Here is a 14035-nt window from a genome sequence, read left to right on the forward strand (position 1 = left end):
TAAGATAATATAGATCTATATTATCTTATATTATATTATCTTATAGATCTATATTATCTTACTCCTTGTAATATCTATATAATATATCCAGCCTCAACTTGAAATTGTTTTTATATTTCAGACCGTTTACGATGGCTAGATCGACAACGGATAGCTATTCGGTACACCTAGAAACAATAAAAAATATAGCAGATTTTAAAACTAGGACTGAGGCACACTTTACCTGGCTCGAAGAAATTCTTGTGGAATCAAAGAGAGCATTTGCCAGGTATGTCTATGATATATCATGGTGGTTTAACTACAGGCCAATGGAATTCAGTTTGATTTTACGGCCCTAGTAGCAACCATAGCATTGTTCCTCACTGTTTTATTAAAGGGATCGTTTACACTAGGTTCTAGGGTTATTTTCAGTTAATTTAGGTTAAAATTACGCTACATAAAAAGTTTCATGGTTCAATCACCATTATTATTAAAAAATGTTTTAAAACTAACGACTATACAGTTTGATTACAACGACAGTGGCGCCACTCAAAGCGCACGATCTGATGAGTTGCGCAAAACCACTTTTCAGCTAAGGGCTACAGACCGAGGGTGTTTCTTATTTATTAATTTAAAAGCAAAAGGATGTATGTAATATCTTATAAACGACATATAGTTTCAGTTATAATATGGATAAATTTGCTCTAAAATGAATATCGTTCGGTTAAATAGCATTTAGGTATAAATATAATTGCACTTTTGTGATTAGCCCTCGGTCTGTAACGTGCAAAATAAATTGTCAAATGCGCATTTTTATGGGGGTGGCAGCACGGCCGCGGGTGTCATGGCGCCATTCAAATTTCGTAGCGTTGATGTGTAATTAATTATAACAATTAAATTAGGTATCTGGCAACAAATACGTGTGGGTATAGACGATTTGTTACACAGTAAGTACAGTTGTATGCAGTAAAATCCTAGAGTCTACTTATCCCTTTAAGCTAGGAGGAATAGACATGTATATTCTCCCTGCTCCATTCCTTACTTCATGTAACGACCAATATGGGACTTGAATTTCCTCCATGGCACTAAAAGCAAGTGACCTGGTTGCTCTCCTTACTTGCCGCTGAGCACAGTTGAACAGTGCTCACTACAATGCACCCCACTGGCTGCTCTATCTGGTTTGCATCCATGCCCTTCACATGAATCCCATGTAATGTATATATCCATCCCTTATTGCTCTACGTAAAAGGTATTGTCGTTCAAATTTACATGAACAATAACAGTGAAATCACTATACATGGCCACATTGTTTTAAAATAACTGTCACAATGGTAGTGTTTGTCTTTGCTTAAGCAAAAGAAATGCTTATAAGGTTTTTGGTGGACCTGTGTTAGAACTTCAAACAAAGTGAGTTGAAGCCAAGAAATGTGACTAATACTATGTTGTGAGAATTTTGACTTATAGGAAGATAATTATGGACATTTAAATACAATATCTAGGGTGTTCATGTGATTTTGATAATTTATTATAGGTAGCGAATAGTGTGAGTTCATGTATAACATGTACATCCTTGTTTTACATCAATCATAATCAATATATTTTCAAGGCCTGATATTGAGCCACTCCCTAAGACACCAGGCACAAAACGGGGAAGATGCCGTCAGATTAAAGCTGTGCCAAAATACTGTAATGAAGATGAAGATGAAAACAACGACAGCCTCAGGTACTCGTATACTAGAACCGTAATGAAACGTCAGTTAATCTCTATTCAACGTGCCATCACAGCAGATTTCATTTCAGTCTTGAAAGGCTTGCTAACAAATCTTTCGCATACGTACTTACAGCAAAGCCACGCATGAGCCCAAGGCAAGGCGCAAGCTGACCGTCGAGACTCATGTGGATGCTGCATTGTCTATCCCCGACGATGCCATCGCAGAAGAGGGGAGTGATGTGGTATTGGAGTGTAAAAGAGGTCGGCCACAGCGGGTTGCTTCTCCCATTGCCTCCATGAAGTGGTCTATGCAGCTGGAGATTATGAAGCGTAAAAGGCTTCCGAGTCAGCAGCGACTGGCATCTATGTCAGCAACGTGCTTGGCCGAAGTTGAGCGTATCAAGCCTAACCAAAACAAGCTTCGCAATGTGGCGTTTAGTGAGCAGCCACCACAACAACAAGCAGAACCCCAAGATGCACCAGTGGTGGAATTGCACTCAGACAGTGACAAAGAGAGTGAGGCAGAAGTTGAGCCTGTTCCCAAGAAGAAGCCAAAAAGATGCAAGTTAAGTAGAAAGAAAAGAAATGCCAAATCATCAATTATACATATAGGTGAGTTTTAAAGATTAGACATGTGTTTGTAGATAAGTTATCATGTAAAAGAATAATCTATAAAGTTTGCATTGTATAAATGTTTCTAGTATCTTTATAATTTACAATTAAAATGCAATTGTACAGTGTATACAAACGAAATGTATTGTGCAGCTTTACTAACATATTGATGCGTGTAATTTTTGCAGTGGAAAGTGACACTGAAGAGGAACCTTTGGCAGAGGAACTCGGATGCTCGGATAGTACAAACAGTGATGTCTTCGAGGCAGGTAGTCCAACTGAAACTGAGCAGGCTATGGCCGTTGGTGTTGCACTTAGTCCTGTCATTGTTTTAGATCGAATTGAAGTGTTTGATCCTGAAACTCCAAAAGTCTCAAAGCCATTGAATCAGGTAGTAGATATCAAGCCTGCTGCAGATGAGATCCACGTCTCGAAAGCTGCAATCACTGACACAGTCTCCACACCAACAACACAGCTGCTTTTAGGTCAATCAAGTAAGCAAATGACCCCCACAACGCCGACTGAAAGGTTCTCACCTTACGCAAGTCCACCAGTCAAATCTAGAGTAAAGGCTTTCGAAGCCATCGCAGAGAATGCGAGCATTGTAAACATATCACACAGTTCTGCAGCCAATACGAGTGTGAACAAGTCTATTCTGATGCACCAGTCAGAGTCTGTCTCCTCGTCACCAGTTGATCCAAAAATGATGTCCGCAAAAGTGATGGTGACAAACATTGTGTGCGCGATTAAGCACAAGTACCATCAGATTATTGGAACACCCGAGAAAGCAGATTGCAGCATGGAGCAGTCGTCTGTCATTCATGCATCGTCAGACACCGACGGAGAGCAAGCCACAGAAAAGTCCGCACAAACGAATGTGATAAAACCGGATAGCAACGAGCCGCATGCCCCATTGGAGATGATCGTGGAAGACAGCGTCGAGCGAGTTTGCGGTGCTGTGGATAAAGAAGCGATAGTTTCCCTGCATAACCTTAGCAAACAGGAAATTGCTGAAATCCAGCGACCTTCGTTGAGCGGTGACACCACTGAAGTATGTCGGTTGAGCAATGAGAGAAGGTCGGCGGGGCGTAGCAGTGTGTCGAGGAGGTCTGGGCGACGAAGTAGTGTATCAAGAAGGTCAGGGCGGCTCAGTAGTGCCATGCTGAACCGTGCGTCCCTGCAGCATGGCCACAGACGCTCCTCCCTGCTTGGCAAGAAGCTGATGAAACAAGCGGAGGAGATGCAAATGATAAAAGATGTGAAACAGGCAGCCGCAGAATTGAGGAGGAGCAGTAGACGATCTAGAAGCATAGCTTTAACTGATGAAGAGGTTAGTGTGGTCGAAGCTATACTGTTATTATTGTTATTATTATTATCATTATTATTATATATTATTGCTTATAAAGTTACCTCCAGGTTGTCTTTTCATCACAGTCGACTTGTGCCGAAATACTCTTGACCACAACTGTCTGTGCTGGCCCTCAATGTATAGGGCTATAGAACATTTTGCTTCACGTTACAGATGCCGCCACCACTTCCGACTGTCCCACCGGTGTCGAAACCTATTCGCAGTGCTCGCACCAAGGTGCAGCAGCCGAAGATGGATGTTAAGGACCTTCCCGTCGTCGATAGCAACGAGGAAGCTGAGGAGCCTGAGCAGACGAGTGAGCCAGCACCACAGCGTGTCACGCGCACCAAGGTGCGGCAGCCGAAGATGGATGTGAAGGACCTTCCCGTCGTCGATAGCAACGAGGAAGCTGAGGTGCGTGAACAAACGAGTGAGCCAGTACCACAGCGTGTCACGCGCACCAAGGTGCGGCAGCCGAAGATGGATGTGAAAGACCTTCCCGTCGTCGATAGCAACGAGGAAGCTGAGGAGCCTGAACAGACGAGTGAGCCAGCACCACAGCGTGTCACGCGCACAAAGACCCGACAGATGCTAAAGAGCAGGACTTCCCCGTGTTCTTCCCCTAGTGTTGCAGCCTGCAATCAGGTAGCTAATTCTGCTCCAGACGGTTTGGGTAAGGGTCGTCAGCTAGAAGAGAGTGAAGAAGAGAGAGGTGTGGCCACGCCGACCGAGGCTCGACCAAGGCAAACAACCCGAGCAGTTGACCAGAATGCACGGTGCCGCGCTGAGACGCCAGTTGACAGAGGCAGTTCCAGCCAAAAGAGCACTGATAACGAAGCTTCAGACTTCTGTACCCCACCAGAGCGGCCGATGAGAATCACTAGGTAGGGACCCTTTTGTGGCCAGTTCACAAGTCTGTCATTGCCATGCATACTCAATGTCAGCTTTTTTTCGAGTTGTTCTTTGCCAATGCAATGCGAGTATCTGCAATCCGTGGTATACCATTTTGTGGTTTTCATATGATCATCTTATACTAGGTCAAAAATGCCGAAGAAAGGTGTTGCTGCTGATGTTGCATCGGGTAAACCACCTATACACCCGGTGGCGATGACTGATAGTGACGGTGGAAAGCGCTCCTCAAGGAAGAGACCGAGTGACTCGCATCTGGTAAGCCACCATGGGCCAGGATGTGCGACTGTGTATGTGCTGCATGTGTGTCGACCGGTGCCGTTGTTGATTCATGATGTTATGTGTGCAGTCAAAGTAGCAGGTGAGATTAGTGTGATGAGTGTGTGCAGCTTTATTGTGTATGCAGTTCGTCCATGTACTCGCTGAGCTCGGAGACTACGTGACATCACCTGTTTTCGATCATTAAAACGGATAAAGCTCGCAACAAAAAGCCTATATATACCTACTGTGAGCATACTTGCAGTGTGCAAACATCACAAAATGTTCTCATTGAGCCAGAGAAGTGCTACAAACATTGGGATTTTCAAAATTATGTCGATGTTGTTATGTCACACAGCTAGCAGTAGCCCTACGCTAGCGCAAATAGTTCCTGGAACGAAAACACTGTATTTGTTTCTTGATTGCATAAGTAATATAGATAATGATATGATTTAAACAAATTTCACAATTTTGTACTGAATAAACATATAATATATATTAATGAATTATAACTTGTTTTATCATAGAAAAGAACTGTTAACGATCGCTCCTAAGAGAAGTAATTTCGGTTAGATTTTAAGAAGAAATGTTATGAAAGTAGCAATACAAATGAGTTCTAGTGAATTTTTGCAACATAGACGAGCTCACAGTAGGTCTATATATGCATTTAGCTGCGTGGTTAAGCAACTTTAATGAAGCAATAACTTACAAAATATGGAAAATGGGAATATTTCATATTGTTTCTTTTCATTTTGAAGTCGGGTTCTGCACGTGCAAAACAAGCACGTTTCAAGCACAATGGGCAAGCAACAAACATCATTCGGATGAGTAGAAAACCGAATGGAGGCAAGACATCGAGCGATTCTGACTCTGAGACTGTTGGAGATGGTGGGTCTGCAGACCGGCAACCTACACGCACGAGAGGCGCCCAGGTGGTGAACCCAGGTTCAGAAAGACGCATCACACCTAACACATGTCCTTCCAACAAGGTAATATTGGGCTTTTGTTTGTGTGTTTGGCTCACACGTGCATTGTGCAACCTTTGTCGCAAACCTTTGCACAAAATCTGTCAGACGTGTCAATATCAGTTAGCGAGAAAAGGTTGAATAATGTCATAAATACTGTCATCAATAGTAGTGTAGTTAGCAAATCTGTGTAGTAATCATATACAGAGAGCCTAACATTAAAAACATTTATTCTTCTCTTCTGTTAGATAATAAGACCTGGAGTAAAGACATTCATTGGCAGTGCTAGCAAAAGGCCAGCCAATCTGGTGGTACCCACTTCTTCTAATGGCATCATCTCTTCTTTTATAAGCCGTAATTCACCTAAGAAGGTGACGGTGCAAGTATGCTGTCTTATTCATATTTATGTTTCATAGTTGTTCTAACTCGAATTAATGGTGTTGCCTATTTCTACTAATATTGCATTCAAAACTAGCAAATAGATGTTTTCACTTCTCCTACTCATTCTTAGTGTGATTGAGCAATTGGTGATCTAGATTATCATTTCGTATAAAATTGTACTAATATAATGTTTGGACCTAACCCTCTGCTTACAATCCCATCATCACAATGTCATGTAAATGCTCCCCTTCAACTGGTGGAAAGCCTCAGATCCGCCGGTCGAGTCCTGAGCCGGTCGAGTCCTGAGCCGGTCGAGGCAGCCTGTCCTTTGAAAGCATGGGGAAAATTTTTGAAAAGGGCATTTTTCTACTGGTCTCGCGCACATTAGGAGAAAGAGGCGCGGCGGCAGCACGAGCTGAGGAGGAAGAAGGAGAAGGAGGAGCAGGCCGCTCGCAAGCGCCGTGAGATGCTGCAGGAGCTTGCGCTGGAGAAGAAGCGCAAGCGGGAGGAGAGCGCCAGGCGCGTGCTCGAGACCAGGCTCGCGCGGCAGCATGCCGAGCAGGAGAAGAAGGCTCTCCTCCTCGAGAGCAGGTTGCACCGGCGCAACCCGCAGGAGAGGGAGCGCCAGGAGAAGCTGCTGCAGGAGAAGCAAGAACTTAGGTAGAGAGCGACGATTTACTCCCCCCCTCAACAATTCAAGGGGAGATAGAACGCCATGGGAAAGATGAAGTTGATGAATGTTAAACCTACAATACATGCAGCACGTTTATTGCACATGTATTAGTTCTCTTTGTCTCAGTCATGACATAAGACAGCACTTGTTCTATTGTTCTATGCTAAGTTTTTGTTACACTGATGGTTCTAGGGGGGCCACATGAGGCCTGGCTTTATTGATCAACTAGCCCATTGGCATATCGAGTGCGTACTGGAAAGTTACACGCGTTACCTCTCGCTCATATTAATAGTCTATACAAGGCACGCATTACACGTTATGCTTTTGTTTCTTTATTGGTGCATAATTTTGACAGGATTAATGGCAGATGTACTGTAGATTGGGGGTAGTGGGACAGATCATGCATAAAGCAGGGTGCGGTGCCCCACTATTCCGCTATAAAATATTACTACATATTGCCCTTGCGGACCGCGCTTTTGTTCATGTCACCGCCTTGCATGTATGCAATAACATTACAATGCGGTGTTTCTTGTGCAGGATGCAGAGGCAGCAGAACGCACAAGAGAAGCGCATTCAGGAGAACGATCAGCGCTTAAATCGCATCCGGGAGCAGGAGGAGGAGAAGCTCCGGCATGACGCGATGTTTATCCGGAAGCGAGATTTTGAGGAACAGGAGAGGCAGGAGAAGCTGGCGGAACAGAAGAGGCTCCAGGACGAAAAGTACGTCATAGAACAGGGGAAATTCCCGAGATGAAAGCCTTAACTTGCGTGCGGGCTGAGTAACCGTGACATGGCACTACGGCCGCTTTTGCTATATTATAAGCTTTCTTAGCTTCCTACCTGCTTGTGCATTTTCAATTGGGTTCTAGTTGGTGTAGCGTTAAACTGGGTGAAACATTAATATTATATTTCTGTAAATGATATATATGCTCGATAGGCAGGCGCTTCCTCTTGTTATTATATGCTCAAATTACCATAGCACTGCGTACCAATACAAGGTTAGCTCCTCCCATACTAGTTTGCACATTGGGTAGCAGGGATGTTTCATGCTCATGTCCAGTTTCCATTTGTCTCTTCTGAAGTGATATTCATTTTTCTTGAATGTTACCAGCCATGTTTTTTTAGGTCTCCTTTCATTTTTGGCAGTTCCCAGCTGATCGCGGTGCGAGGGGTGTGTTCATGAGACATTCTCATTATATAGACTTTCAAAGCAAGTTATTCGTTCAGTTACGTTATCTTGAAGACAATTTGACCCATTTCTCTGAAGGACTGCTTCAGCTGTACTGGATTTTAAGGTTTCTTTATAGATAACGATGATGTAATACAATTTTTATTATTTTACACAGGTTGGCAGATTTAGAAAGACAGCGGATTGATGAGCTTGATCGGCAACAACGCATAGAGCAGGAAAAACAGAGGGAGTGGCAGCGACAGAAGGAAGAGAAGTAAGCAGTAATGTAGTTCGGCTAATGGGGGGGGGGAGATCTTTTTATTAGCCCATCTTCATAAACCTTTAAAAAATTTCAGGCAACGTCAAGACTAAAAGCAAATTTCGATATAGATCTATGCGATAAAACTAAGCCAAAGAAATGCCCGACTTTCTTCCATATACATAGCATTTTAAGAACATTTCATGACCTTTTGTAAATTATTATCTCTCAAATGAATCACAATTAAAATAATGTAGACAAATTAGGTCTCACCTATTAGCAAACATGTAATTGATTACTTCAGTATAAATATTACTATGGGGTTGTTCTGTTATGGTATATAAATTGCAAATAATGCAGCCACTTTCTTTCGTGTCGCAAATTCGTTTCCTTGAAACTGGCAATTTCCAGACAAGTGCATTTTATTGAGTGACGTAGTGGTTTTAGACTGGTACAGTATCTCTATTACTTAATGCAAGTTACTTATTAATAAAGTGTAGGCACAGGGTCTTGTAAGAAACAAGTTGCATCATCATGTAACTGCATCAACAAGAAGTCAACAAATAAATTCAATCGTTGCATATTTTGGTGAACGAAAGGAATGTACGAATGTTCTAAGACATATTAGCTGTACTGTAGACACTTGTTATTACGCAACCAATTCCAGTAAGTATTGTAATGGTCGGAAAGATACGAGAATGATTTGAAAGACTGTTTGAAATCATTTCTTTAATACTACAATCATGCTTTTAGGTAGGGTATATATTCAGGGATTTTTAACTTTAAATAGCCTACATTGTAGCAGCTCTTATGTTTAAAATGGCTGAAAACTACCTAGGACAGCATAGGCAAACATAGCCAACGCATTGTTACAAGTATATAAATTAAATATTCTGTTTTAGGGAATTGGTGTTGGAAAAGGAGCGTCAACAGAGAAAGCGGATGGAGCTGGAACGCCAAAGGGAGAAAGATAGACTTGCACAGAAGGAGATTGAAAAACAGCGAGAAATAGTAAGGAGTGTTCAGCTGTTCAATATGGAAACTTTGTTATTTAATCACTTGCTTCTCACATTCTCGATCAAACCTTTTTTGTTATTTTTTTATGGTTAGGCACGAATGTAGCGATTGTAGTAGGAACCTGATGAATTCCATCTGGCAGTCAGACCAATTCCTATGGTTCAATGGCAAGGTGGCAACCAACCAATTTTTTATATGTCATATAAGTCCGGACAAGATTGTTAAATGGTTCCATCTAAACCTGAACACAATGTATATAGTAGGCTCGCAACCTATGTAATTTTGGGCTCATTCGCAAACGCTTTTTGTTATTTGACTTTTTGATTACTCGTACCATTCAGTACAATTTCTAGAAAAACAGTTCTATGGTAACTGCTTAGTTTTTTATATGCCATCCAAAAAAACAGTTTCCCATTTTCGTTTTTGCGACGTGGGTATTTTTATCTATACATATACAATGTACGAATACTCGCAGGCACGTCAGCACTTGTTGAAGGAGGCTGAGGAAAAGAGGCAGGCTGAAGAAGATCGGAAGAGGCAAGAAGAGGTTGCCCGGCTCATTCAGAAACACAACAATGCATTGAAGGTTGTCAACAGTACTGCGAATCTCAACTCAACCTACAATAACAGCAGTGCAATGGGACAGCAGGCAAAGAAGAACAACATTGACTCGTAAGTATGTGTGTAGTGGAGGCTTCCTTCTCCATGCACACTGCCAAGCACGATTGATAAAACATCTCTGTGATCATTATTTTGCTTTGCATTTATTGTTTAACAATGTCGTTTAGAGCTGAGGGATGGGAAATACATCATATATTGTTTGATGATTCTGAAGCGAGCTGCGCTGAGCCTAAGCTGTTATTTATAAACTGATGTTAACTGCTTTCAGATATGAGCTAACTCCCAAGGCAGTGAAGCCCAAACTGAGAAAGACTGACTGTTACAACATCAATGATTTGCACTCAGATGATTCCACCGACAACGAAGACGAGCCCCGCAAGAGAATACCTGACTGGGCACAAGGTAAACTATTTTTCATCAAAACCTGATTCAATGTGATTAGCATTAGAGCCAGCTCCCCGGAACATGCTTGCATCGTGTCTTCTATTGGTTATCAATTCCACAATGTTCTGGCTGTGAACAATTGTTTGTCTTTTAAATAGTATCAGGTCCATGCTAATCACGCTATGGGCTGCTTATCTATTTTATAACATTATTGCATCTCCACTTACTACATAGATTTACCCAACAGAGGTCATCTCATAGGAAATGGTTTTCATTGGTCCAGGAATAATTAGTGTAATTTTTTTATAATCTTATTCGTCTCGTACTGCTTTGTGTAACAACAACTTTGTGTAATACAACTGTTTATAGTAACTATGTGTAGTGTATATAGCCCTGACGTATGCTCTGACGTAACCGTAACACTAACACGAAAGAGAAACAGAAACAGAAACGCAAACGTTCGCATCGTAGCAGCTTGCGGGGTCTTTTTGAATAAAGCATCATGGTGGTTGGAGCCGAATTTATTGTCTGAGTAATAATGTGGTTAAATCCGGTCGTAAAGTTTACACTATGCATTAAGCTTACATCGTGAATGCATAACTTTACGTATGAAATTTACCGCCTAACATATCAAACTGCCTCCAACACACACGTACATTTAACTAGTATTAGCAACACCGTTCATATTTCCCAGGAGTTCAGCTGAAGACAGCAATCATCAGTCAGCACTACGAAATGCCAGACATCAACGAAATCTTTGACGTCATGGACATGCCCAAACTGGAGGACATGTTTGTGAAGCTGCGAGCGCGATTCCACAAGCGCACCAGCTCAGCTCACTGGCGCACGCCGATCCAGCATCCTGGTGACGAGTACTCGTTTCTCGACAACAGCATGCATCCGTAATCATCCATGCCCGGGAGGGAATCCCCGTGTAATATGTGCTCGATGCTGTTATTGTTATGTAGGCTAGATTTCACCGCGTTCTCGATTTATAAAGCTTCTGTGTCTATCGTTTGCGGATAAATGCTGTTTCGTTTATTGTCCACGTAACTAATTGTTGCTGCGCTTAACAAACGCATGGTTGTACGGAACTAATGGAACTAATGGAACTAACGGAACTAATGGAACTAACGGAACTAATGGGTGTTTATCCTGTGAGATGTCATAGCTATGGTTAACTTTATTTACTTACTAGAAGTGGTCAACTGCTGTTTGAGCATGTTTGGCTCAACTTTTTATGTGAAAATTGTTTGTGCTGTATGATAGGAAATTTCACAAATACTACTGCTCTCTTGGTGAATTCCATTACAATATTTAGAACGTCTCAATTCTAGCCAGTCTTGTTCCTGTGAACAGCAATTCATCCAGGGATTCCCATCTTGGTGCTCCTGTTGATACCATGAAAACCCATAAAACCTTTTCTTTGATATTTTAACCCCTTCTCTAGTGATGAGAAAACAGACAATTATTTGTAAATATTGCAGGCGTGTGCACGTGTATTATTATTGCTTGATCATGGTTTAGGCATGCTATCTGCCTAAAGGCATTTAGGATTTAGTAAGAAATCAATCCTACATGCAAATTCCTAAATGGTGGGATTGGTTAATACAGTTTGTATTAAATACTATTATTCAAACGAAAGGGTCATTGATTCACATGCAATTGAAAAAACTGCAAAGATGTTATGGAGAGCACAAAGGTTGCTATCTGAGTTCTATAGAATCGGTCCTATAATTTCACCACTAAAACTGAATATGGGTGGTTTTTTGCCATGTTTCGTGCTGCACTATGTTCACTTATCTTCACTTATCAATTAATTTCTAATTATTTTCCTGTTTTCTGTATTTTTCTATCTTTATCTGTTTAACATTTTTTTTTCAATTAACGCAAATATTTACATGATTTATTTACAACATTTTAATAACAACAATTAATTTTTACAACAATTAAAAATTAAATTTTATTTATGTAATGTATTATCCTCTTGCTATTCATTTAAGTGACACTTGCCCTTGTCTCAACGACCTGTAGTGAGATGAATTTAGAATGGAGGAACCGTAGGTATATCTTTTGGTGTCAGGGCTACAGTTAGAGTTTGGAACTTAAAGCGTATTGCTATGCTAATAATAATAGATCTATTATTATTCACTCTTGATATTATATCAGTTTATTCTCTCAGTTGAGTAGAAAGTTCATCATATCAATAGCACATAAACTGTTTATGTGCTGTTGGTCATTTGTATAATTATTATGACATTATTGGTTAGTCAGATTAATAAACAATTGTATGTGAATGTACAACGTGTGGAAATCTGCATTGCTTTCGCGCACGCGCGATCTTTCTCTCTCTCTCTCTCTCTCTCCTCGCTCGCTGTCTCCTCTCTCTCCCTCGGGTATATATTATCAGGAGTAGATAATAGAAGATCTTCTATTATCTACTCCTGATATTAATTATGTATATGTCGCTTGGAGTGGTTGCTGCCCACGCTTGTTGCTAGCATACATTACAAGCACACTAAATCCTTGTAAGGCATCTAAACTAACACACGGGCGTTCGGCTCATAGGGTACTGCCGGAACGTACCCTGGGTACGGTCCGGTATACTTGAACGTACCCTGGTAACTATCTGATATGGTTAGGGAGTAGGCGTAGGCGACTCCCTAGACTCGTTAGTGGAGTAGGCGAGGTACGGTCCGGCATATTAGATCAGTGGCGTACTAGTCTGTGGGCTTATGTATAAAAAGCAAAATTTTGGGTAGATTCTTGGCACCCATGTTTAAACACCCCTAGAAACATCACTGATTAAGAAAAAAATGGGTGCCAGTTTTTCTATTAACATTTAGGGCCGCCATTTTGAATTTCAAAATGGCCGCGTTTTTAAAGCGATTTGTATGATTTTTTGGTATTCAACATTATTTTAAACATATAATCAAAATGTGTTCATAGAGTTTGAGTACCAAATGCATTATAGTTGAGACAACCTTTCATCTGAACTCTGTTTGCATGGATATAAACAGGTTTTTGACGTTATTATCAAAAAATATATATATAATCTTACCACGCATTTTTAAATTTTTGAACGCAATCGGACTCTATTTGAGTTTTTAACTTTGTATTTCTAGTCAAGACATATATCTAAACAAGTCATAATTTTATAAATGTTTTAAATAATTTAAGGTCTTGGCAAGAAGCAGATCTGTACAGTAGCGTGACTGTATCACAGATTTTAAATGGCAATCATTACAACAGAGCGATCGAAGCACACCAGTTAACTCTTCAGGCACTCTTCGATCTCTGGATGGAGAAATTCCTTGAGGATCAACTTGTTGTACGTGACGCCTTAGTAGCCAGCGTAAAGCAGCTGACTGAAGCATGCCGAGATAAGACAGGCGTTGCAGAAGCGCACTAGGCATTCAAAATGGATATAGAATCCTTCAATCTTGAGAAACAGCTACGAGAGTTTGACGCTAGTCGTAAGACAGACCCAATGTATAATGGGCTAGGATGTACATGCGGCAAGTGATGACACTGTTACAGTTCCAGATGGCTATACGGGAAGGTAACTGGCACCTCTACTTGGTATCACTTGAGCATCTTTGTAAGTACTTCTTTGCATATGCCAGGCTAGATTATGCTCAAAACATTCCAGAGTTCATCGCACGCATGGATGCCATAAAAACCTCTAATCCAGAACTATGGCAGAGCTTCACCAATGGTGAGTTTGCAGTGAATACCAGCAACCGT

At 41.2% G+C, this 14035-nt stretch overlaps 1 protein-coding gene across 4 annotated transcripts in view; it reads left to right on the forward strand.

Annotated features, from left to right (window-relative positions):
- The window catches only part of LOC106821407 (inner centromere protein A-like), a 14070-nt gene extending 2711 nt beyond the window's left edge, over positions 1-11359 (forward strand). The window contains exons 2-17 of one of the 4 annotated variants that reach the window (XM_014826190.1): positions 122-268; positions 1586-1702; positions 1824-2302; positions 2491-3632; positions 3825-4064; positions 4182-4534; positions 4688-4817; positions 5576-5806; positions 6031-6165; positions 6552-6823; positions 7374-7556; positions 8183-8281; positions 9169-9277; positions 9759-9955; positions 10173-10306; positions 10983-11359. In XM_014826190.1, the coding sequence (XP_014681676.1) occupies positions 132-268; positions 1586-1702; positions 1824-2302; positions 2491-3632; positions 3825-4064; positions 4182-4534; positions 4688-4817; positions 5576-5806; positions 6031-6165; positions 6552-6823; positions 7374-7556; positions 8183-8281; positions 9169-9277; positions 9759-9955; positions 10173-10306; positions 10983-11194 (4170 nt within the window). In that variant the 5' untranslated portion in view covers positions 122-131 and the 3' untranslated portion in view covers positions 11195-11359. Of the gene's footprint in view, positions 1-121; positions 269-1585; positions 1703-1823; positions 2303-2490; positions 3633-3824; positions 4535-4687; positions 4818-5575; positions 5807-6030; positions 6166-6551; positions 6824-7373; positions 7557-8182; positions 8282-9168; positions 9278-9758; positions 9956-10172; positions 10307-10982 lie in introns of all 4 variants that reach the window. The other 3 variants (XM_014826187.1, XM_014826188.1, XM_014826191.1) reach the window with 3 other exon arrangements.
- Positions 11360-14035: the final 2676 nt, after the last annotated feature.

This window comes from Priapulus caudatus, unplaced genomic scaffold, assembly GCF_000485595.1.
Source record: "Priapulus caudatus unplaced genomic scaffold, Priapulus_caudatus-5.0.1 Scaffold71, whole genome shotgun sequence".
Lineage (NCBI taxonomy): Eukaryota > Metazoa > Priapulida > Priapulimorpha > Priapulimorphida > Priapulidae > Priapulus > Priapulus caudatus.